The sequence below is a fragment of the Natator depressus genome, chromosome 8 (genome assembly GCF_965152275.1).
Source record: "Natator depressus isolate rNatDep1 chromosome 8, rNatDep2.hap1, whole genome shotgun sequence".
Taxonomy (NCBI): Eukaryota; Metazoa; Chordata; order Testudines; family Cheloniidae; genus Natator; species Natator depressus.
This window is the reverse complement of record NC_134241.1, coordinates 31,393,521-31,420,329: the sequence shown is the minus strand read 5'-3', so window position 1 is coordinate 31,420,329 and position 26,809 is coordinate 31,393,521. Positions and strand designations below refer to the sequence as shown.

Sequence of the window (26,809 nt, the reverse complement as noted above, 5' to 3'; positions counted from 1 at the left end):
GGCTCAACCACATACTTGAAGGAACAAATTACCGGGGCTGAGCTGCTTTATATCCCACTTCCAATCCCCTCAGCCAACCATTCCTTGGGTAGTCTTACTGTGACTCAAGAAGAAGACAATGAAAAAATTCCTAGCAAGGTGCAATATTAATTCTAATTTTCTGCTAAATAAGGTTAAGAACATAAGAACAGCCATACTGGGTCAGAGCAATGGTCCATCTAGTTGCGTATTCTGCCTCTCTACAGAGGCCAGTGCCAGATGTTTCAAAGGGAATGAACAGAACAGGACAATTTGTCAAGTGATCCATCCTGGCTAATAGCCATTGATGGACCTATCTTCCATGAACTTATCTAATTATTTTTTGAACCCAGTTATACTTTTGGCTGTCACAACATGCCCAGCAGTGAGTTCCACTGGTTGACTGTGCATTGTGTGAAGTACTTCCTTTTGTTTGTTTTAAACCTGCTGTCTATTAATTTCATTGGGTGACCCCTGGTTCTTGTGTTATCTGAAGGGTAAATAACACTTCCCTATTCATTTTCTCCACACCAGTCATGACTGTATAGACCTCTGTCATATCTTCCCTTTGTTATCTCTTTTCCAAGCTGAATAATCCCAGTCTTTTTAATGTCTTCTGATATGGAAGCAGTTCCATATCCCTAATTATTTTTGTTGCCCTTCTCTGAACCCTTTCCAATTCTAATGTATCTTTTTTTGAGATGAGGCAACCAGAACTGCACACAATATTTAAGGTGTGGGCATACCATGGCTTTATATAGTGGCATTATGATATTTTCTGTCTTAGTATCTATCACTTTCCTAATGGTTCCTAACAGTCTGTCAGCTTTTTTGACTGCCGCTGCACATTGAGTGGATGTTTTCAGAGAACTATCTACAATGACTCCAAGATCTTTCTTGAGTGGTAACAGCTAATTTAGACCCCATCATTTTGTATGTATAGTTGGGATTATGTTTTTCAATGTGCATTACTTTTTGTTTATCAGCCCGGAATTTCATCTATCATTTTGTTGCCCCGTCACTCAGTTTTGTGAGATCCCTTTGTAACTCTTCACAGGCTGTCTGGACTTACCTAGGAGTAATTTTGTATCATCTGCAAACTTTGCTACCTCACTGTTTCCCATTTTTCCAGATTATTTATTAATATGTTGAACTGCGCTGGTCCCAGTACAGAGTCTTGGGGAAACCTACTATTTACCTCTCACCATTCTGAAAACTGACCACTTATTCCAACCTTTTGTCTCCCCTCTTTGAACCAGTTATTGATCCCTGGGAGAACCTTCCCTCTTATCCCATGACTGCTTACTTTGCTTAAAAACCTTTGGTGAGGGACCTTGTTAAAGACTTTCTGAAAGTCCAAGTACATTATATCCACTGGATCACCCTTGTCCACATTCTTGTTGAACCCATCAAAAGATTCTAATAGATTGGTGAGGCATGATTTCCCTTTACAAAAGCCATGTTGACTCTTCCCCAAAACATTGTGTTCCTCTATGTGCCTGATTATTCTTTTCTTTGCTATAGTTTCAATCAATTTGCTTGGTATTGAAGTTAGGCTTATCACACTGTAATTTCCACGATCACTTCTGGAGCCTTTTTTAAAAATTGGCATCACATTACCTATCCTCCAGTCATTTGGTACAGAAGCTGATTTATGTGATAGGTTACATACCACAGTTAGTAGTTCTGCAATTTCATAGTGGAGTTCCTTCAGAATACCATTTGGCCCTGGTGAATTATTACTGTTTAATTTATCAATTTGCTCCAAAGATTCCTCTGCTGACACCTCAATCTGGGACACCTCCTCAAATCTGTCACCTGAAAAGAACGGCTCAGGTGTGGGAATCTCCTTCATATCCTCTGCAGTGAAGACAGACACAGGAATTCATTTACCTTCTCCACAACAGCCTTGTCTTCCTTGAGTGCTCCTTTAGCTCCTCAATCATCCAGTGACCCAACTGATTGCTTGGCAGACTTCCTAGTTCTGATGTACTTATTTTTTTTCTATTAGGTTTTGTATCTTTTGCGAGTTGCTCTTCAAATTCTTTTTTGGCCTGCCTAATTATACTTTTACACTTGACTTGCCAGAGTTTATGCTTCTATCCTCAGTAGGATTTGACTTCCAATTGTTAAAGGATGCCTTTTTGCCTCTAACTGACTCTTTTAGGTTGTTTAGCTCTGGTGACACATTTTTGGTCCTCTTAATATTGTTTTTATTTGGTTTATATATTTAATTTTAGCATCTGTTATGGTGGGGGGGAGTTTAAGTTTCTATGGAAATTGCCGGCATTTCACTCTTGTGACTGTTCCTTTTAATTTCTGTTTAATTAGCTTCCTCATTTTTGTGTAGTTCCCCATTTTGAAGTTAAATGCTATTCCCCCACCCCCAATGATATTAAATCTAATTACATTATGGTCACTATTACTGAGCATTTCAGCGATATTCGTCTCTTGGACCAGATCCTGTGCGCTACTTAGGAAAAAATCAAGACATGCCCCTCCCTTTGCAGATTCCAAGACTAGCTGCTCCATGAAATAGTCATTGATGGTGTCTAGAAATTTTCTCTCTGCAACCCATCCTGAGTTGACATGTACCCAGTCAATATGGGGATAGCTGAAATCCTCCATTATTACTGAACTTTCTATTTTGATAGCCTCTGTAATCTCCCTGAGCATTTCATCATCACCACCATCCAGACCCAGGGGGTCGGGGGTATATACTCTTATTATTTAAGCATGGAATTTCTATCTATAGAGATTCTGTGGTACAGTTTGAGTCATTTAAGATTTTTACTATATTGGACTCTTTCTTTCACATATAGTGACACTCCCACACCTGCACAGCCCACTCTGTCATTCCTATATATTTTGTACCCTGGTATTATTGTGTCCCACTGATTGTCATTGTGCCACCGTTGCAGGTTCCACTGTTTCCTTACACTAATGCAAGCAGAACGCTGTCTATACTAGCGAATCCAAGATGACAAATGGAACATGGCCTCCATGGCATGTTCCCTTTTCCCCCGAGCCCCCTTCTTTGGCACTCTTCAAACTTCCCAATCCCAGGGTGGGTAAAGAGGAAGGACTGTGGGGGAAGCAGCTGGCCACGCTACACCGGCTTCTCTAACGAAATGAAGGAGACAGTTTTGCAAATTACAAGGCAGGAAGTCTCTGACTCCCCATTTCAGGGGTTCCAGGGGCTGGTGTGATCCCCAGTGCAGGCTAAAACAGCTCTGAGGCCTGTTTTAACATGCATATCCTCTTGCATAGCCATTGAAGCGATGCAAAACTGCTGGGGGACAATTCTGCTTTGCTCCAGAAACGCCCCTGTGCCCAGGTTTACGACTTATGCGGCTTTCCCAGTCTGTCTTACAGAGCCATCCACTTTTTGGGGATTTCTAGGACAGAGTGTCTGGTGGAGCAGCTCTATCCAGATGCATGCTGACAAAAGCTTCAGGGAAGTGAATGACCAAGCAAGTAACTGCTAAGTGGAAGCACCTGCCCTCTGGTGGAGCTGCAGGACATTGAGGATAAACATCTTGTCATGTAGGAAAGGAGGAGCAGGAGGAGATGACACCTTCTCCACACCCCAACAGGAAGAGGAGGAGGAAGCTGCAGGAGTGCAGACGCACTTAGATGAGTGGAAACTAAGTAGGTTATTGCCACCTAGGGGAGCAAATTGCCTTAAATTAGTAAATTAATCTGTTTTCTCTCTCGCTGGGACATAGCAGTGTAAGATTATTAGAATAAATAGAACTATCAGAAAGAAAATCAGGGTAGACAGCTGCATAGACAGTGCTGCTATCCTCTAGCCTTCAAAAATTGAGAGTAGGGCCTTCCTGAAATCTGAGCTCTTTAAACTGTACTAAAATGTGGGTTCCTGTTATTATTTCTGTTCTTATTCCTATTAGGTTTTGAGTCTTTACGATTCGTGTTTTGAAAATTTCCTCCACAAACACAAAGGCTAGATAGTTAATTATTATGTAAATGAAAGCTCAGATTTTCCTGTATTTGCATGACTCCAGGAGCTGGGGCTTAAAGAAAAGATCAAATCTTGTGCGACTGTAGGGAAATCCTCGAGCTGGCAAAACTGCATGTGCTTCAGTTATAAAGCAAGGAGATTTTCTGGGCTGGATTGTCAAATGTTGCGTTTTTGTCCATGTTGAGTGAGGGACAATAAACTAGAGCATTGCAAAACAAAGCAATCAATTCATGTTGACGTCCAGCGTAAGCACCCAGTGCCCCTGAAAATACTGCAGTTCAATTTCTTTATGTGCATGTTTGTTCATAAATACTTGTGTCTTCAATATCCACATGCAACCAATCTAAGTGCTTATTTATACAGATCTCCTCACTTTAGTACCTTGGCCGGTTGTGCACTCAAAACTGTGTACAGATACCTCTCCACTTCTAATGTGACAATCCCCACACCAATATACGGTACATAGTATTACCAGAGTTGCCCATTACTTTGGGGGGTATGCTTATTTATTAGGGTTACTCTTCTGGGGGGGGCGGGTTCTGTAATTCTATCACTGTACTGCTTGTGTCACTTGTGTTCTCATATGGAGCTCTACTTCTCCTTTCTGCAAGTTCCCTTCCAATGAAGATTTTCTGCAGGACCTAGGTTCCCCAGGGCTGGGTTCTTCCAGCCCCAGAATCAGACGAATGAACACACACACACATTAACAGAGCACATCTGAGAGGACCGAGTTAATCAGCACTTCCAAGCTGTCACCCTTATATGCCCCTGGACTCAGCAGGCTGGGTCGAGCAGCATTTCCAAGCTGCCACTCTCCTATGCCACAGGTTCAGCTTGTCCCTATCCCCACTTTCACATTACTATTGTTCTGGTAGTAACCCACCTGATGAGCAAACCCCAAGGGATTTTGGGGTGCTGCTGGGATCTTTAGCTTAGGTACGAGGAGTGTTGCTGCAGAGAGAGAGAGAGAGAGAGAGAGAGAGAAGCAACAAGCTTAACCATGAAAGTTATTTATTGCGAAGTAATATCCATACAAGAGCAGCCAAACAAACAAAACTGTTATAATATTAAATCTAACTTAAATTTGATTACAAAAGTCAGGTTTAGAAAACTATAACTGATCACACAAGTCAGGATCAGAAGGCTATACCGAGAGAGAGCTGGGTTCTCACCACTCCATGAACGTTGAATCGATCAGCGTTCCCAGGTGGTGGTGGTAGCTGATGGTCCAGAGTGCTGGAGACAGGCAGAGCCCCTAGCATGATCAGTCAGCAGAAGATGAAGTCCCAATGGAACTGATGTAGATTTTGGATCCAGGCATCAGAATACTTATTTGAGCGTGGGTAGGGGGTTTTGTAGGGAAAAAAACAATTGTTCAAGGGAGAACACTAAATTTGTTTATGGGTAAACTGATGGCTCAAGGGAGTATACCAAAGTTGTTTTGTTCAGGTTAGACAATAGAAACTGATCATTCCTGGCTATAGGCAGTGTTCCTTCAAAGGAGCTCACAATGCAATTAGGCAGCTTCACTATTTTGGATACCAATAAAGGATTTATTATTAGAATTGGTCGGATAACTACTAAGATGGGTGTGTGCAGGTGTGGGTTCATTAAGATCTGGAGCAGAGATTCCCCATCATGCAGTGCTTTCCTACTTTTCTGATCCCAGAGTTCAGTGTGGTTCTTGCCTTGGAATCTCTGTTCTCCATTCTGTATGCTAATGGAGATGCCTTCCTGTCCCATCTTTGATGCAAATGAGGCTAGGGAAGTTTCCTTAATCCTGTCACCCTTGCCCTGAGGGGTTTAAGTATGTCTTCCACTGCCTTTTCATTGCTTTTTGTAAGTCTTTCTTCTGATCAGCTTTGGTTCAAGCAGAGGCTGCGGGGGTGGAGTGGAGAAGGTCTTTCATGAGTCAGACAGGCTGGATACTGTGCCCTGGTTCCCCAAGAACACAGAGCTGATAGGTAACAATAGCTAAGACTTATTAACATACAGAAATTCAACCTGGAAATAAGGCACATGTTTTTAACAGTTAGGGTAATTAACCATTTGAACAAACTACTAAGGGAAGTCATGGATTCTCCATGTATTCATGTCTTCAGATCAAGACTGGGTGTCTTTCTGGATGTTATGCTTCAGTCAAACACACATTACTGGGCTCAACATAGGGGCAACTGGGTGAAATTTAAGGGTCTATGTAGTACAGGAGGTGAGACTAGATGATCTAATGGAAATACATGAAACACCCCCAGTTGTATCTGCATTTTGTAAACAGTTCCATTTTCTCTTTTAGTCCAACAAACATCTTTGTAATTGAGAAGCAGGTGAAATTTTATCTTTAAATAATGCTGAGACCACACTTACTTTCAGCAACTTAAAATCTGAGTAATTGTTCTTCTAAATTCCTTTTAATTCCTCATAGATCCTTATTAATTTTTAGGACCCATCCTTTTAAACTACCTGATCCTGCCAAAGAATCCAAACATTAGCTTTATGCTGGCACCCTCTGTATGTGCCACACAAATGTATTTACATGAAAATAAAAACAGAAGGTAAAAACATTTTGTTCAATTTTCCGGAATGTCTAGAATGAAAGCATGCATCATGGGATTGAGAGAGACATATTTAACAGCCTTTCCAGATTTACATGGACCGTGAAATACAAATCAAATGTGTGGCGCTCTCACTGACATATATATTCAGTTAACAAATGTGTTATTCGCAGAAAATCTGAAATTCGCAGACCTGGAAAGAGATTTTTCTATTAACTTTGGGTTTTAGATGCAGTTTACACTATGCTAAATTGTTTTATGAATGGATCACTTGATGATTACCTGTTGTGTTCATTCCCTCTGGGGCACTTGGCATTGGCCATTGCTGGAAGGCAGGATATGGGGCTAGATGGACCTGTGGTCTGACCCAGTATGGCCGGTCTTATGTTTTTTCAGTGGTTAGTTGATTCTCACTTTGCATCACTGCAGGTTCTGCATCACAGCTAGTGGTAGGCTCTTTGAAGCATGTTAAACTTTAGGCCAAAAGGTCATTTAGAAAATATTGACATTTCCCAAACAAAAGTTCACATGCATGATGCTTGGTATCAAGTAGGGCCTGGAGGCCCCAGTTAATATCAGAGACACTTTGTGCTGGGTGCTGTACAAACCAATAGCAAGACTACTTTGCCCTGAAAAGCTTACAATCTGAATGGAAAAGACAAAGGCTGGAAGAAAGGAAATATTTTTCATGTGGGAACTAAGGCAAAGAAAGATTTAGTGTCTTGCCCAAGTTTTCACGGGAAGTCTTTGGCAGAGCCACAAAATGAATCCAGTTCTCTTCAGTCCCATTCAGGGCCTTAATGGTAAACCCATCCTTCTTCTCTTGTTTGATTCAGAGGAAAATTGAGGACTTCAAAACAGATTGCTTTGCATTCACACATCATACTGTAGAAGTGCAGCCATTAAATAAATGAGCTCAATTTTTTGCATTTTTTGCACAGATGAACTTAAATATAGGAACATGCTCAAAGGTCTGCTCTTGGTGTATTTTGTTCTTTCCTATAGGATTTAAATAGGATTTGAAATGTACAGTTCTCCTGTAGGAAATATTACCAGATATGCAAAGGCACCTGCACTCCAATTTGCATGCATGCTTGGCTGTTTTTATATATAACTCAGGCTTATAAACTGAACACAGGGGGGCTGATCATATGCTCTGGTGAGCATTTCAAGGGATCAGGGCCACTAGATACAAGCATCGGGTTTGGTGTTCACAGCCATGTTAAATTTGGCAGTTTTAAATCACAATGGCTTTGGGAACCTTTTCTTCAGTTTTGATCAACATGAGGTTATGTGAGAGATCTTGATTTACATTAAAATCCTCACCACCACTAGTTTGCACGCAAAAATTCTAAATGAAGCCAGTCATGGATCATGTCAGATAGTTCAAGTGCTTCCCCATAGTTCTGAAGAGCCAAAGGCATCATGTCTGTCTGGCACCTTCTTTGTTCCAAATGTACTAAACTGAGACGAACTTTGAAGTGGAGGTGGAGTTTCAAGTTTGCAGTAAACTTAAAACAGGCAAATTGTGGGTGGGTTTTAGGTTTAGTGACCACATTTTTACGAAAGTCTAGTACATTAGCAGTAGAACTCAGGCAGTCCAAGAGATACTACAGCAGTGCTGACTTAAAGTCTAGATGTGAACTAAATCATGCATGACATTTGAAACCATTGTAGGGTTTTTCCTTTGCCCATCTCCGAATAAAATAAAATAAATAAATTAATAAATTTAAAAAAAACAAAAACAGCCTGGGAAGGAAAGCGACTCTATGCCTAGAGTATTTCCTACAGGGTATGAACTTTTGAACTTCGGATATATTAAATACATCTATAGTCAGGACAGAGAGAGTGGAGAGACAGCCTCAGTTAAAAAAAGACGCAAATGAAGTAGTGTTAAGTATTATAGCTGAAGGCATCTCCCAGATGTGATCTCCTGACCAGAAAAAAATCTGTTTCTTTGCCAATTTCCTTTCTTGGAGGGCTGTGGTGAGCCATGTGCAGTGCAGTGTTCCGTGGTGGAAATTATTAGAAATGATAGTACAGCAGTTCAGCTATAATTTCTTCAGTCATTCCAAATACAGGGCTCCAAATTGGTTAACCCCTTACTGAAAATAGCCCCTTTAGAGCCCCAAAGCTGTGGAAATGAAAAGCACATCCATTCAAGGTTTGTTTCTGCTTGGCTTCTCAGCCAGGCAATGGAATTGCTGTGAGTACAGGTTAGATTGCTTGCAGTGCAAACAGTAATTGAACATTTGATGGTTGATTTTCTTTTACAAAAATGCATGTGTACAATTTTGTACAATCGTGCATGCAAACTGGGTAGTCCCACTCACAAATAGCCAGTTCACCATCAAGCAGTCACGGTAATTCCACATGCACAACACTGGAAATAAAGTCAATAAACTAGTGGAAATACTACCTAGAGAAGGACCCAGTGCTAAAAAAGTTAAGCTCAAAAGGTACAGCCCTAAATCCTAGGGGCTCTGGTACCCACAGGTTTGTCAGAGCTAATGGTGAAGTATGTAAATTAGGTGTAGATTCAGTTCCAGCCATTCTTTAGGATTAGCAGCCACCAACTGTTTTCTGTCTTAATACTGAAGGTTCTTGCTTAATTTTTCTGTTTCACGTGCTGCTTCTAGGTCCCATGATAATGTATGAGTCCTTTTAACTGAACAGGTGAAGAATGCATACAAAGGCCAGTGCTCTCTGCTGGGCCAAGACCCTCACCTGCGCAGCAAGAAAGTGGCTGTCAGATTCCCCATGGGAAAATTGCCATCCTCTTCCATTCCCACTTTGGTTCACTACATTTTTCAGTCAGTTAACAGCTGTCTTCCCTAGGAGCACTTTGTGCAGATCATAAAGAGAACTAACTACAGCATATCAGGCTGAATAATGTAAGTCAGGAGTTTTGTCTAGAGTTCTGGGTGATAATCAAAATCTCAGGGCACTGAAGGGCTTAGTGATATACACTGTACATTGGAATGAGAGAAAAAATGCTTTTGAACATATAGGTCCAAATGTGGCCGTGTTGTAGGTAATGTGCTATTCCAACCGATACAAATAGATGCTGCAGGTGCACAGGATTGAAGGCAAAATGTGACCCACAGTGTGTAGGACTTCTCAAACTGTAGATGCAAACCCTAAATGCCCAAATTTTGTGCATGCTATTTATCACATCCATATTTTTGTGCACGTAAAATTGATAGGCTGGAAAATGTATTCTATCGGAGCACTAAAAGCAACTAACTGTCACTACCAATCTTTTTTTTTCCCCCTGTTTTTTTCTACTCTTATGAAAGGTGACCTTATCTTTATTTCCACTAAGTACCTTCCAGTAGTGTTACGCAGACATCTTTCAGGTTTCCTGGAAACCTATCTTTAATAGTACAAAATGTATCATTATAATCATCTCCTACATTAGCTGGTTTCAACCATAAAATAAAATGTCCTGTGGCTATATTTTGACCTTTATGGAGCACAGTCTGTTCATGTGTCCATCTATAGAAACTCAGTGCAATTTCAAATTAGTTACTGGGATATGAAGCTTTAGCAAGTCATATCTGAAAACGACAAAAATTAACAAAAACAAGTACTGATGAAAGTGAGTGTATGAAAACTAGCAGAATTACAACTGTTACATATAGCCCTAAAGAGCTAAACTTAATAGATATCTACTCCTGGTAGACAGAATAGCGGTCGGTTACAACTCCACTACCTGGGGTTTGGCCTCATTATCTTGTTAATGTCTTTGTTAACAAAGTTCAGTTCAAACCTACTAGCTCGGCTTGACTGCTCCTAGGGGTCTTCCCTTAGGACTGCTCAGCCCACACCCTAGATCTACTCATCGTTTAGAGTCACTCCCACCTCACTTACATCTGTAATGAGCTACCTGTCTCTGAGGCAGCAGAACACAGTTAAGGTTTTCCAGCAGGCTCAACAACTGCTTACACAGGTTCGGTCACTGAAGAACACTGCCAGCCTGTAATACTAACACAGTAGTGCACTTACCCTCTCTCACATAAGCTTTCTTCACTCATTGCCAACCCAGCAAACTGAAGCTCTCAATTTAATCGGCACAAAAAAACCTCATTCCTCCCTCAGATCCTTGCACCAACCTTCATGCCTTCATTCTCCTGTCCCCATTCACTGCCCCTTTTTTATCTGCCCCAAGTTGCTCAGAAAATTGCAGGAAGGAAAGCAACATTCTTTGAAATTTTTCACTTTTGTCAATTTTGTTTTCATTTAAATTTTCACAGCAGCTCTGATAGACACTCATAATCTGATCATTTATATTATGAATGATCATACCACCACGTCTTGTGTAACAGTTTAATTATTTTATTATTAATTATTTATTTTATAGAAATATATGGTGACCTTTTCAATACACCTGTTAGCACAACTCCAAATACACAACTTCTGATAAGTGCCAACAGAACACCACAAATTTGGAATTCCTGGATCAACCTCTCTAGATTTTTTGGCTCATCTCTCTACTCTGAAAACGTGGCGTAGTTTAGGTTTTGGAGCAGTTGGGCAGTTATTTTAAAATCAGGCTTATAATTAGAGTTGGTTGGAAAATGTTCCACCCACCCCACCTCCAGGAAAATGTTTGACTCCTCAGCCCAAAAACTTAAGTATTGAAATAATTTGGTAAAACACCCACACGATTTCAATTCAGAAATGTCACTGAAGTGCCTTATGAGAGCTGTAGTTCAACAGCCTCATGTTCTCATTCTCTTCTATATGTTGGCCTCTCTGGTTGGACTGCCTCTCCTACAATGACCCTGGTCTTGTCTCTTAGGGTAGGGAGGCAGCGCATCACAGGGATCCTGTCAAGGTTCCTCCCCCACTCTGAACTCTAGGGTACAGATGTGGGGACCTGCATGAAAAACCTCCTAAGCTTATCTTTACCAGCTTAGGTCAAAACTTCCCCAAGGTACAAAATATTCCACCCTTTTGTCCTTGGATTGGCCGCTACCACCACCAAACAAATACTGGTTACTGGGGAAGAGCTGTTTGGACACGTCTTTCCCCCCAAAATACTTCCCAAAAACCTTGCACCCTACTTCCTGGACAAGGTTTGGTAAAAAGCCTCACCAATTTGCCTAGGTGACTACAGACCCAGACCCTTGGATCTTAAGAACAATGAACAATCCTCCCAACACTTGCACCCTCCCTTTCCTGGGAAATGTTGGATAAAAAGCCTCACTAATTTGCATAGGTGACCACAGACCCAAACCCCTGGATCTGAGAACAATGAAAAAGCATTCAGTTTTCTTACAAGAAGACTTTTAATAAAAATAGAATTAGAAATAAGAAATCCCCCCTGTAAAATCAGGATGGTAAATACCTTACAGGGTAATTAGATTCAAAACATAGAGAACCCCTCTAGGCAAAAACCTTAAGTTACAAAAAAGATACACAGACAGAAATAGTTATTCTATTCAGCACAATTCTTTTCTCAGCCATTTAAAGAAATCATAATCTAACACATACCTAGCTAGATTACTTACTAAAAGTTCTAAGGCTTCATTCCTGGTCTATCCCCAGCAAAGACAAAATGTAGACAGACACACAAACCCTTTGTTTCTCTCCCTCCTACCAGCTTTTGAAAGTATCTTGTCTCCTCATTGGTCATGTTGGTCAGGTGCCAGCGAGGTTACCTTTAGCTTCTTAACCCTTTACAGGTGAGAGGAGATTTCCTCTGGCCAGGAGGGATTTTAAAGGGGTTTACCCTTCCCTTTCTATTTATGACAGATCCCATGGCCTCAGTGCACATGGGGACCTGTAGTCTGGTTGAGAAGCCCTGCTCATAGAGGAAAATGGGTTCATAAGGCACTTGAATTACAGCTCCCATGTAGCACCATGGTGACATATCTAAATCAGTTTTTTTTTTTTGGGGGGGGGGGAGGGGCAATATTTCTACCAGCCCTACTTATAGTGGGGAAAAAACTTGACTGATTATTTAGCTCATAATCTGTTGTTTGATGGCAATTTAGACATACCCAGAAATACAAGCATCCCAAATAATGCCAATAAAACCTTTGTGTTGGAGAAAAATACATGACTTTGGTACAAAGTCTGGGTTACTCCCATTCACTGGTTTCAGATTCTCAACTCCTGGTGACTTTACATAGTCTAACATTAAGTGATATTAGAACCAGGGCTTATAATTCCAGGTAAAGCCAATGAGAAGATTCAAGGACTGAGAAAAAGAAAGCTGCAGAGAATATTTGAATTTGCATTTCACGTGTGTTGGTATGAAAACCCCAGGGGGAGAAATTTAGCGGATTGTTAGGCTAAGAGCGCTCCACCCATCTTTCTGTTATAATGTAACTGACTTCACCCACAGATGGGAATGTCAACACTGCTGTTGCACATTACACAATGACTGATTGTGAAACTGGGATGAACTTTTCATTTTACTACCTTCCCTCCCAATGCTAGATGAAATTTTAGCAATCTGTTAGGTTGACTAGCACCATGTCAAGAATGAAAGGGTTGATTCCCTCGTTACCAGATGTGGCAAAAGAGTGAAAAGTCTTAGCATGCATGTGTGCTGTGTGCGCGCTGATCGTTCAACACACATGAAGACAGAGGTGGTCAGAAAATTTTTGACAAAACTTTTTTGTCAAAATGTTGACTTGTGAAAACCAAAACTTTTTGCAGGCAAAGGTCAATTTTAGACTTGAAAATGGTTTCAAAAAATTGTCAAAACATCCTGGGCTATTATTTTTGAACTGAAAAATCAATCTGTTTTTTTCTGATTTGAAATAACTTACTTTAGAAATGTGAAACTAATTAGAATAAAAATGGTCAAAATCAAAATGAAACGCTTCAAAAATATCTAAATAAAATGTTTCAATTGACTTGAGCTGATTCTTTGTTAATTTTCCACTTGCAAAAGTTTGAGATTTTGACTTTGTGTCTCAATTTGGGACAGGAAAAATTCTGAAATCTCAAATTTTTGTGAGATGAAAAAAACTATTCCCTCCCCATCTCTACATGGAATACATTCATGTTGGGTATTATGTATTTTAACTTATTTTTTTTTTAAACTGGCTTATCAATTTTTTTATATTTGCTTAGGGATTGATATAAAGGCACACCATCAATTTGACAGTCACATGTACATCTCATAATGTAGATACTATTGTTTCAAGTAACACGTCAGGTAATTAACTGGAAGATTACACATATTTCTCTCTTCTTTTAGATTCTTTACTCTTGGCATTCTAGTGTCAGAAGGGTTCAGCATTCCCATGCTAGCTCCCACTGTGTCACTTGAAGCAAGCATTTCAAAAGAGCACAGCATGCAACATGCCTAGCTCTCAGCAAACTCAGCCCCTTTGTGTATAATGACAGGTTTCAGAGTAGCAGCCCTGTTAGTCTGTATTTGCAAAAAGAAAAGGAGGACTTGTGGCACCTTAGAGACTAACACATTTATTTGAGCATAAACTTTCGTGAGCTACAGCTACAGCTCACTTCACTGAATGCATCCGATGAAGTGAGCTGTAGCTCACGAAAGCTTATGCTCAAATAAATGTGTTAGTCTCTAAGGTGCCACAAGTCCTCCTTTTCTTTTTGTGTATAATGAGTTGGTCAACAGCTGCACTTCCTGTCTCATTCACTAGCACACTACCAAATCCTCTCGCTAATTTGGGGGCAGCTCCCCTGTACACTTCCTCGGGCTTTGCAAGAGATTTTGCCAGTAATAGCAGCAGCATCTCAGCTGAAACCAAAGAGGCAGCAGGCAGATGTACAGAAGTGAGGACTGGGGGAGGAAGAAGCGTAGTACAGCTTGCAGACCCACCCAAAAGATCCTAAGTATCACACAGCAGAAAAACCCTTTCATCTTTAGGGTGTTTAAATTTTTTTTTACTATGTTGTCATCTGCCCAATTTTTTAAATCAGTGAATTATTTTTAAAAAAATAATCACATAACCAAAAATCAATCTGAAACTGCCCCTCTATTATTTTCTGCTTGCTTCTATGCAACAGAACCTGTGCAATGTGATGGGAAGGCCCATAAAAATCACTTCAGTTTCCAAAGCTTCATGCATACATTCATGATGCAGAATCCTGAAAGGCCAATACATTAAAAGGCAGCAAATTGAGGAGCTCCAAGAAAACAATTTCTAATGAAATGTACAAACACAGTACCACACAATGTTATTGAGGCAATAGCCATAAGTTTCACTGCTTATGTGAACAGAAAAAACTTCTGCCGCTATACTAATATGGACAGAAATCTAAGGGTATGATCCATGGAGACTCTACTAGCACAGCTCTCTCTCTCTCTCTGTAGCATAACCAGATAGCATAAGCACAACCTACACTGATAGAAGTGTTTTCTGTTGGAACACCACCTCCCCAAGCAGCAGTATCTACGCTGACCAAAGCATTCTTCCATTGACATAGCTGAGTGTACACTGGGCATTAGGTCAACACAGGTAGGTGCTCAGGGGTGTGGTTTTCTCTCTCTCTCTCTCTCACTCACTCACTCACACACACACACACTGTAGCTATGTTGATTTAACTTTTTAAGTGTAGACCATGCCTAAGAATTATCAATCCTTATGCTTCAGGGCAATGGTCGATCACCTGCTGGGGTCAGGAAGAAACATCTGAGGATGGTGCATTAAGGGCATGTGTGTTTGAGATAGGGGAACGAAAGTAACTAGAATTATGCCTTCCTCTTAGCCCTGGTCTACACTATGGGTTTAGGTCGAATTTAGCAGTGTTAGATCGATTTGACCCTATACCCGTCCACACAACGAAACCATTTTTGTTGACTTAATGGGCTCTTAAAATCAATTTCTGTACTCCTCCACAATGAGGGGATTAGCGCTGAAAGCGATATTGCCGGGATCGAATTTGGGTTAGTGTGGACGTAATTTGACGGTATTGGCCTCCAGGAGCAATCCCACAGTGCTCCATTGTGACTGCTCTGGACAGCACTCTCAGCTCGGATGCACTGGCCAGGTAGACAGGAAAAGCCCCGCAAACTTTTGAATTTCATTTCCTATTTGGCCACCATGATGTGACCATGCAGAGCTCATCAGCAGAGATGACCATGGAGTCCCCCCCGCCCCCCAAAAAAAAATTGCAAAAGAGCTCCAGCATGGACCGAATGGGAGGTACTGGATCTGATCACTGTGTGGGGAGACAAATCCGTGCTATCAGAACTCCGTTCCAAAGGACGAAATGCCAAAATATTTTTAAAAAAATCTCCAAGGGCATGAAGGACAGGGGCTATCACAGGGACCCGTAGTGAAACTTAAGGAGCTCAGGCAAGCCTACCAAAAAACCCAAGAGGCAAACGCCCGCTCGGGGTCAGAGCCCCAGACATGCCGCTTCTATGATGAGCTGCATGCAATTCTAGGGGGTGCCACTACCACTACCCCACACCTGTACGTGGACTCCTGCAAGGGAGTCTCACACAATAGGGTTGAGGAAGATGAGGAGGAGGGGGAGGTTGAAGATAACACCAGGCAAGCGGAGAAACCGTTCTCCCCGACAGCCAGGAACTGTTTATCACCCTGGAGCCAATACCCTCCCAACCCAGGCTCCCGGACCTTGAAGGCGGAGAAGACCTCTGGTGAGTGTACCTTTGTAAATATAATACATGGTTTAAAAGCAAGCATGTTTAATGATTAATTTGCCCTGAAGACTTGGGATGCATTCGCGGCCAGTACAGCTACTGGAAAAGTCTGTTAACGTGTCTGGGGATGGGGCAGAAATCCTCCAGGGACATCTCAATGAAGCTGTCCTGGAGGTACTCCCAAAGCCTTTGCAAAAGGTTTCTGGATAGGGCAGCCTTATTGCGTCCTCCATGGTAGGACACTTTACCATGGCAGGCAAGTAGCACGTAGTCTGGAATCATTGCATAAGAAAACATGGCAGTGTGTGGTCCCGGTGTTTGCTGGCATTCAAGCAACATCCTTTCTTTATCTCTCTGTGTTATCCTCAGGAGAGTGATATCATTCATAGTCACCTGGTTGAAATAGGGGAATTTTATTAAGGGGACATCAGAGGTGGCCATTCCTGCTGGGCTGTTTGCCTGTGGCTGAAAAGAAATCATCCCCACTGTTAGCCACGCAGTGGGGGGAGGGGTGAAGCGATCATCCCAGAGAATTGGGTGTGTGGGGAGGGGTTAAGTTGGGTTTGTGCTGCACGTTAACCCGAAAACATCAGCCCCTCCTTTTAAATGGCCAATGTGTCTTTTTCAATTTTAATTCCTTTTTTTCCTCCCGCAGCTGCAAATGTTTCAACGCTGCGACTAGCATCTCCATCCCAGAGGCTAGCACAGATAAGAAGGCAAAAAAAACTGCACTCGCGATGAAATGTTCTCTGAGCTCATGCAGTCCCAGACTGAAAGAGCCCAGCAGAATGCGTGGAGGCAGACAATGGCAGAGTCCAGGAAAGCACAAAATGAACGCGAGGATAGGAGGGACGGGCGAGAAGATAGATGGCTAGAGCAACAGGAGAGGTGGCAGCAGCGTGATGAAAGGAGGCAGGATGCAATGCTGAGGCTACTGGAGGATCAAACTGATATGCTCCGGCATATGGTTGAGGTGCAGGAAAGGCACAGACCGCCACTGCAGCCTCCATGTAACCGACCACCCTCCTCCCTAAGTTGCATAGCCTCCTCACCCAGACGCCCAAGAACACGGTGGGGGGGGGGGAGCTGCGGGCACCCAACCACTCCACCCCAGAGGACTGCCCAAGCAACAGAAGGCAGGCATTCAATAAGTTTTGAAGTGCAGTGTGGCCTTGTCCTTCCCTCCTCCCCTGCCCCACCTGGTGCTTCACTCCTCCCCCCACCCCTTCCGGACTACCTAGGCAGTTATCCCCCTACTTGTGTGATGAATTAATAAAGAATGCATGATTTTGAAACAACAATGACTTTATTGCCTCTGCAAACGGTGATCAAAGGGGGGAGGGGAGGGCGGTTGGCTTACAGGGAAGTAGAGTGAACCAAGGGGGCGAGTTTTCATCAAGGAGAAAAACAGAACTGTCACACCATAGCCTGGTCAGCCATGAAACTGGTTTTCAAAGCTTCTCTGATGCGCAGCGCTCCCTCCTGTGCTCTTCTAACCGCCCTGGTGTCTGGCTGCATGTAATCAGCGGCCCGGCAATTTGCCTCAACTTCCCACCCCGCCATAAACGTCTCCCCCTTACTCTCACAGATATCGTTGAGCGCACAGCAAGCAGTAATAACAATGGGAATATTGGTTTTGCTGAGGTCTAACCGAGTCAGTAAACTGTGCCAGCGCGCTTTTAAACGTCCAAATGCTCATTCTACCACCATTCTGCACTTGCTCAGCCTGTAGTTGAACAGCTCCTGACTACTGTCTAAGCTGCCTGTGTATGGCTTCATGAGCCATGGCATTAAGGGGTAGGCTGGGTCCCCAAGGATAACTATAGGCATTTAACATCCCCAACGTTTATTTTCTGGTCTGGAAAGTAAGTCCCTTGCTGCAGCTGTTCCTACAGACTAGAGTTCCTGAAGATGCGAGCGTCATGTACCTTTCCTGGCCATCCCATGTTGATGTTGGTGAAACGTCCCTTGTGATCCACCAATGCTTGCAGCACCATTGAAAAGTACCCCTTGCGGTTTATTTACTGGCTGCCTTGGTAATCTGGTCCCAAGATATGGATCTGCATTCCGCCTATGGCCCCACCACAGTTAGAGAATCCCATTGCAGCAAAGCCATCCACTATGACCTGCTCATTTCCCAGGGTCACTACCTTGATAGCAGCAGCTCAGTGATTGCATTGGCTACTTGGATCACAGCAGCCCCCACAGTAGATTTGCCCATTTCAAATTGATTCCCAACGGACTGGTAGCTGTCTGGCGTTGCAAGCTTCCAGAGGGCTAACGCCACTCGCTTGTGAACTGTGAGGGATGCTCTCATCTTGGTATTCTTGTGCTTCAGGGCAGGGGAAAGCAAGTCAAAGTTCCATGAAAGTGCCCTTACGCATGCAAAAGTTTTGCAGCCACTGGGAATCATCCCAGACCTGCAACACTATGCCTTCCCACCAGTCTGTGCTTGTTTCCCAGGCCCAGAATCAGTGTTCCACAGCATGAGCCTGCCCCATTGCCAGCGGGATGGCCAAATTGCCGGAGCCTGTACTTTGAGAGAAGTCTGTGTCCATGTCCTCATCACTCTCATCACCGTGCTGCCATCGCCTCCTCGCCTGCTTTTGCAGGTTCTGGTTCTGCATATACTGCTTGATAATGCGTGAGGTGTTTACAATGCTCATAACTGCCATCGTGATCTTAGCTGGCTCCATGCTTGTCGTGGTATGGCGTCTGCAGGAGAGCAGAGTTGCAGGGGAAGCTGTGGTTGGATGACCAGTTTTGCTGCCAGGACACAACAGCTGAGCGGGCTGCACACTTGCTGTGGTATGGCAAGACAAGAGCAGCCGAGCAGAGTTGCAGCAGAAGTGGCCCTGTGAGACCACCAGGAGAGCAGAGTTGCAGCGGAAGCAGTGGATGACGACAATGGTTTGCAGACCTACTGCACCGTCTGCTGAAAGCAGTATGGCGCCCGTACAGAAAAAAAGGCATGAAACTATTGTCTGCCATTGCTTCCACAGAGGGAGTGGGGACTGATGACATGTACCCCAAACCACCCGCGACAATGTTTTTGCCCCATCAGGCATTGGGAGCTCAACCCAGAATTCCAATGGGCAGCGGAGACTGCAGGAACTGTGGGATAGCTACACACAGTGCAACACTCCGAAAATCAATGCTAGCCTCGGTACTGTGGACACACTCCGACAACTTAATGCGCTTAGTGGGGACAGCCTACAACACCATCTAGCACAGATTTGGGAATTGCAAACATCGCACTGTCCATTCTACTTGTCCCTAATGTAGTCCTCAATGAGCTGGGGGATCCTGCAGCTGCCAGTTTGGCAGGACTGTCTGAACTGGCTCTGTCCATCAGGTTATTATAATCACCTGCAATTAGCAGTCCCACAGGCTGCCTTGTTCTCTACCTGCAGCTGAGTGGTACCCAGAAACTTAAAGGTGTGAAATTCTATGCTGGCTTTGAAAATAGTCAAGAAAATTAAAAGGAATTACTTCTGACCTGCTCCTTACAACTGGGTGCCACGCTGGGTGAAAGCAAGAGGAGAACACATTGGCACCAAATCAGAAATGGCTCTACGAAAGCAGGTTTTGGTACATATCGCTAAAGGATCACTTCCAGCAGATATCAGTAAGACTGAGTTCCACTGTAAATGTTATTGTATGTGACCAGATGCTGGATTTTTATTGGTGATGAATTCAAACAACAAGCAATTTCTAGCCACCCACTAGAGAAAAGCCAACCACAAGCTGTCATAAAGAACATACAGATTTAGCAACAAATTACCTATATTTAGATACAAATTCCTTCCCTGGCGACTGCACCTTGATATGGCGGGAAGTCTTTTGTGTCCTAGCGACCAGAGAGCAATGCAAGCAGGAGTTTTAACTCCTGGTAGGGCTACCCAAGCTGGACAGGTCAAAAGGCATGGACCAAATGAAAAGCAGCCCACTGGTTGGGGGTTGAGCGATACACCAAGCACCTGTCCTTGGGATAAATTTAAGTTATAGAAACACAACAAGGTAACTATTCTGGCAAACAGCCTGATACACAGGGGTGGTGGAGACTTGTTTGTGCCCTAAGTGATATCTTACGCTGCACGGAAGATTCAGATTCAGACGCAAATAGGTGCAGCTGGAAAATGGCTAAGAAGGCCATGTTGTCATATACTCAACACAGCATGTTCGGTACATCTGTATCTTGCTGTGACTAAACACATATTGACTCCAAAGGTGTAGATGTGTGACTCAACACCTAGATGCTATGCAATTATGGCCTCATTATCAATAGCAAAGACAAGGGAGATGCAATCCATCCACAGGCGCTTAGTAAAAGTGATGATTGACTCTGTCTAGTCAATAGCGCCAAAGTCCATTTGGCTGTCTTGTACAAGAAACGGTTCTACAATTTTACATTTGTTTGCAAACTTAAAATGATCACCTCCCACTCCAATCCACTCCCAAACCCTCTGCACCCTACCTCTCCTCACCCCCATATCCCTTTACAGTGATAGCTTGATAAAACCCATTTGATTTGTTCTGATGTAAGTATTTTTTTATTTTGCCTCTTGATCAAAGCTAGGAAATTGTATGCCAACTTCCACTCCAAGCATACATCAGGGCTGAGCTACAAATCCAGTGGAAGTTCAGATTTACCCTAGAAATGCTGATGGACTATTAATTGCAGTGCTTCAGCTCTGAACTATATTCCAATAGCAAAAAGACTCCCTAAAGTTTGAGGCTTTTTACAATACACATTGTATATTTTTCAGTCCCGCCCCCTACAGTGCTTTCAACTTTTTGTTTAGCAGAACCCTGGAATTTTTGAAATAACCCCATGAAAGGAATGGAGCACAGACTGAGCAAATAAGAACCCTCTCAACATTACTGAGTTCCTGAAAAATCAGCATTTTAGATTCTGGACATGTGGATTTAAGGATTAAAAATCCCTGGATTGCTGCTTGCTTTCTTCTCTGCTCTGAGCCTCTTCTCCTTCCCCTTCTTGTGAAGAAATCCTCTGTATCTTTTCCCTCCAGATAATTAACATAAAACATGCTGTGGCAATGTTTCACAGTCGGATTATTAAAAATACAACAGTCCCTCTGATGGTACTTTTTTTTGAAAGTACAAGGCAGCTGGAAGAATTTGCCATATGTATATATTTGATTCCCTGCCTAGTGGATTTACAAAGCATGGAATTGGGGAGTAAACAGGTCTCTTCTGCAAGTGCTCTGCATGTGAAACTGCTGAGTTCTCCTCCTTACACACATCTGTGTGAAGGATTGCCTTATTTCAGAAGGTGTATCAGGCACCCCCTTTCCCCCCCAAAATACCTAGAGCAAATACTATCTTGCCCATGTAACCCCCCAAGCCCCTTAACAGCCCACTCCCATCCTCCTCTGTAAATTAGACCTCACATAAATAGTGATGGGCTAGTTTCAAGTGGCACATGTTCATGATTTCCCCCTCTGCTGTCAAACCCGATGTTAGTAAATACACAAAAGAGGCAGAAAAAGCAAAGAGGAAATCCTTACCTTTTGAGGGTCGTCTTTGTCTGGTTTGTAGAGAAGAGAATGTACCCATTACTGCACCCATTGCAACAGCAACTTGAGGGGTTTTTTTTTTTGTTCCTCCCACCAGCCCCCAATGAACCAAAATCTATTTGGGGAAAGAAGAAAAAAGAAAGGAGGAGGGTAAAAGCAAAGCACTGCAGCTCAAAGCTTAACGCTTGCTGAAAGCTGAGGGTTTTTTTTTTTTTTCAGTCAACACACATGCACTGACTCACAGCCGGCTGCACTGTTATTATTCAAAACAGCTCCCCATCAAAATTTAAATGCTAGATAGATTCCCTCAGACCAGAGCTGACAGCAGATGCATCAAAATATTTACTGGAGCACAGCCACATAAACACACAGGCTAATTCTTCCTCTCTTTCCCTTATGGCTCCAACCAGCAGCCTGTAGGTCTACAGAGAAAGCATCAATGCATCTCTTCCAGTGCATACTAAACTACAGTTCTGTAGACATAGTAAGGGTCTTGGGAGGATGCTAGGGATCTGGGCTCTGTACCAATCATCAATGAATGAAAATCTACTCAGTGGAAAATGGATAGTGAACTAGCTGTCAAAGTTGCAGCTGTGTGGAATGCACTCTCCTGCTGACTAATATTGTCTTATAAAAAGGTAGAAAATAACATTCTCTTAAACTCTTCTGAGGCACAGGACCCAGGGAAAGGAAATAAGTGTGCAAGGGGGGTGGGGGAGAGGTGGCAGGGGAGGGGGAAGCAGATAGTAAATTTCAACACGGCCACTCTCCATACACTTTCTGACATGTCAGATGCATGGGAAATGCAGTTGCTGATAACCTAATTCTGTGCAACTCATAAAGTGTGCAGGTGTGAGAGACTCCACACTTTTAGGATATTAAAAACAGCATATTATTGAAGCAAACGCCTATGAGTGTCAGATTTTTCTTGGTGAGATTTTTTTTTCCAAAAATTTGATCCAGGACATAATATTGCGCTACATTAAATTACATATATTGCTAGGTTTGCATTGAACATGGGGAAGGGGAGGTAGAGAAAGAGTTAATGCCTTATCAGGTACCTGTCAGAAGAAGAATTCATTTGGTATTCACAGATGGTGTCTTAGAGTAAGGCAGCATCTGTGCAAATATTGCATTTGTTTGAAGAAATTCATTCTTACATTGCAGACTAAAGTATTTTGTCCCAAGAGGTTTCCTTTGCTTTCCTGTAACTTCTGAATGAAGATTTCATCAAATTCAAAGCTCAATGCGTCTGAAAATCAGAAGTACTAAAAAGCCATTTTTACTGGGGCTAAAGCATTTGGAGAGTTAATATTCAAATGCTTCCTACCCTGCATTTCTTGCATGCACATATATATTTACATCCCTTGTGTGCATCAGTAAACAGCTCTCATTTAGTGCTTGATCACAATCCATTCATGGAAAATGGAGAATTTTATTTGTTTGACAACTTAAAATAGGAGCACTTATGCTTTTTAGTGGAGCATCTTTTTTAGAAATAGGATCTTGGTATCTAAGCACAACCCTAACTGAAGGCACATCTGAACTGACAACAGAAATCGTGTTACTGCACTGTTTCCCCTTCCATAGGCATGCATCAAGTGGCTGGGATATATAGTAGTGTATTTGTGAGCTCACAACAGTGCTTTTTATTTGCACCTATTGTCATTCACACTTGGGGTCTTCTGGCACGTTGTCCCATAGTTGAGATCCTGGCACTGATAGATCCTACCAGCTGATAGTCTAACTCTGGGTTTCTCCAAGCTGCATTGGCCTGGAGGAGCATACCTGTCTGAGGACCAGGGAGAGCATGGGAGCTGTACAGTTCTCCTTAAGGTACTCAGAGTTTGTATTAAACATTTAAACCATTTTTATTTAAATATTACCTAATTCTAACACAACAGCAAACAAAACCTGGTGTTCACTGCATCTCCCAGCACTCCAGGGCAGGGAGGATGATGGTAGGTCTCTGTAGCCATCTCCTTGCAGAACAACAGCTGCTTCACACAGGTGTCTCTGAGGTAACAAAATCTCAGTCTATTCAGAGCTTTACATACACCGGGATTTTTAATTCTGGTGGAGGTCAATGTCTTTGCATTGACTTTTCTTGCATTGGAGATGCACTGCTCTATGCAAACATCCTCAGGCATCCCTGATCAGAAACATGCTCCCACATCCACCAGGGCAGGAGTAACATGCACACCAATAATTACAGGGCAATTACTGTAGTCATGAGTAACTGGTGCCAAGCACCTGGTGCTGGTACCTATGAAGAGCTAGTTGCTCATGTGGTTCTGGTTCTCCACTTTATTTCCAGCTTCTTATACAAGCTTCCAGGCTCTTCAATGGAAACAAGGAGGAGCCAAACTAGCTTGGCTAATCCTACACCAGAGAAAGAAACAAAAGCTGTTAGCATGGACTGGAACTGCCAGCCAAAAACCACAAAATAAAACCACAGAGTGTTCAGAGGAATAGGGAGAGATGACAACCAGGTGGCTGAGGAACAGATTCAGACAAGAAGGAGACCAAGCAGCAGAGGAATATGGGCAGCACGAGAGAGGAAGTGAACAGATTGGAGTGGGAGAAGAAATGAAGAGCAAAATGAGTGAGATTAAAAGATTAAGAGATCACGTTCTTCAGAGAGGTGAAACTACAACATTCAAGACCGTTACAAATAAACCAATAATTTACTAATGTTAGTTACCCTCAAAAGCAGCTTCTGGTGTTTCCACAGGGATGCTCTGTGATGGGGTAGGAGGAAACAATCTCTTCAAGGTGTGCTTTGAAAAACCCAGTGAAAAAACTAGGAGAATTCTTGAAGTAAATAAAGTTGTTGCTTTCCAAAAATCAATGAGCAATTGCTCCTGTCACATCGTTCAAACATGAAACCACACACGAGTCTACACAGTGAGTCACCCGTTATGAAAAACAACATTAGAAATGTAAGTGCTCTAAAGTGAATCGTCACAAAGAGCTAAACTAATTATAAAGAAATGCCACAAGGAAAGCCAGATGGAAATTAACTCACTTCAGAATTCCTCCTGACACATATTGGACCCTGTCCAGGAGGAAAGCATAACAGATCAGCCTGCCCATATGGAGAAAAGGTGTGGGAGAAGGGGATGTTGAGTGATAGGAGACCAGCTCCTGTTGCTGTACACTGGTGGGAAATAGCAATTGGGTGCTAGGCAGAATGGGGGAGACAGTGTTTCCTATACTCCCCATATTCATTATTCTTTGAGACTAGGAGAACAAGGTTTTTCTCTTGGCTAAGAAATTGACACTGACAGCTTTTTGTGAAATAAAACCATTCCACAGAATTGGGGAAACCAGGTTCTGTACATAGGTAACAATTGCAGCCTTTGATTGTGTCATGTGCAATGTATAAGAGTGGCAGGCAGAAGAACGCTCTGACACACATGAACCCACAGCATAAGTCTCGTAAAAGCTGACCACGAAGTACAAAGACATGCCAAGCTCTAATGAATTTCTATGTATGGCATATGGACGTAATAGGCCAAACATTTATTTCTGCCAAGATGAGTTTGGAGATTTACAGAGTCAAGAGATAAATATTTGTTTGTGATTTGATAAATGCTGATGTTCACCTCGCCAGTCTACATATATATTGTTGCATACGTTCAGAGCATCTCCAACGAAGATAAGTGAAAATCTCTGACATGGCACTGCACTTGAGAAGCATAGCAGTACTGGTTTTTTAGTTAATGCCCTACATGGCAGATGCAGTGAAAGGTTCAGAAAAATACCTTGCTGAACCTGGCTGCAGCCAACTGGGGAACTCTTATTTGCATACTGCGGTCTAATTGGCTAGCATTGTTCCAGGCCTCAGTAACTATTGCTGGTTTCTTCAGAGGTTGGTATGACCTGTTGCATCACTATCCGATCAGCTAATATAGCACCAAAATTATTATTCTTATACACTATGAAACAGTATTCATGGTATTAACCCCTTTGCTGCATTTAACATGGCTGCCTACTTCTGTGCTACCACAAGGCAACTACATTTCACAGCAGAGTAGATGCTCATTTGTTGAACACAGCCAGTAGGTCTGGCCGCAGTGCAGCAGTTAATTACTGTTGAGAACATGTAAATATAGTGGCAGCAGTTGAAGAATTAAATTAATATTGATCTGCTCTGAGAACACTGATGGGGTTAATATGCTCTCCTCCGACTGTGGGAAAAGTTCAATCATCACAGAAATTGCACGAACAGAGTGATTGGGATCATTACAGCCCACTCCCTGTCAGAGGATGAGATCCTGCTCCCATTGAAGACAATTGGTGTTTTACTATTGGTTTCAAAGAGTGAGAGACCAGGCCCTTATTGTCATGGCTCTAGCAACTGGTTTGCAGTCTTTTTGCTGGCGGGGGGTTGTTACCATTGGCTCACATGTTCCAGAGCTTTGTCAAAAGGCTCCAAAAGCATCCATTTCCAGGGTCTAAAACTGGAACAGCCAACTAGAGTTCTGGCAAAACATCCACCTATTCCTATAAACCAAAGCGGGTATCTGGAACATTTATTGCTGGCTAAGGGTAAGCCAAGGACCTCCTGGAAAATGTTGGGATGCTTAAATCACTGACACTTGTAAACTTAATTATTTCTTTTAAGTATGAATTTCATCCAAAGTATAGTAATGTAAACTTACATAATAGCACAAACAAAACTACCTCATCTGCTCCTTCTCATTTAGGCCAGAATTGTCACTCTTGGTTGACTAAAGAAGGTACCTACATACAGATTTAGATGGCAAACTTAATTTTTGCCTGTTAGATATTTGGGACATTGGAGCAGCAAAGCTCATAGTGCTGCTGGGTTTTGCTTCCATTCACACAGCATCATGCTTGGAAGGACCTTCTTTCTCTATACTGTGACTGTTTCACGAGGGCATTCTATACCCAATCTAGGCCTGATCCAGAGGCAACTTGTCTCTTTCCAGGCTAGGTGATCCGTGACTGCCTGTCCTCTCTGCACATATGATGGTACAACCTCCACTGATGGGAAGTTGGGAGCATAGTAAGAAATAGGCAGTGTATTGAGCTGCCACCATTGGCATTTCTATCTTGATGCCAGTGGCCATGGTTTTGGTTG

At 42.6% G+C, this 26,809-nt stretch overlaps 1 protein-coding gene across 4 annotated transcripts in view; it reads right to left on the bottom strand.

Moving 5' to 3' along the window:
- KCNIP1 (potassium voltage-gated channel interacting protein 1) overlaps window positions 1–26,809 on the bottom strand; it is a 780,527-nt gene that overhangs the window by 497,270 nt on the left and 256,448 nt on the right. For 3 of the 4 annotated variants that reach the window (XM_074960688.1, XM_074960691.1, XM_074960693.1), the window contains exon 1: window positions 21,691–22,369. The exons of the other annotated variant lie outside the window; for it this stretch is intronic. Coding sequence is in view for 2 of the 3 variants with exons in the window: in XM_074960691.1 (XP_074816792.1) it covers window positions 21,691–21,751 (61 nt within the window). In the remaining variant the exon portion in view is untranslated. Of the gene's footprint in view, window positions 1–21,690; window positions 22,370–26,809 lie in introns of those variants that run through there. 4 annotated transcript variants of the gene reach the window in all.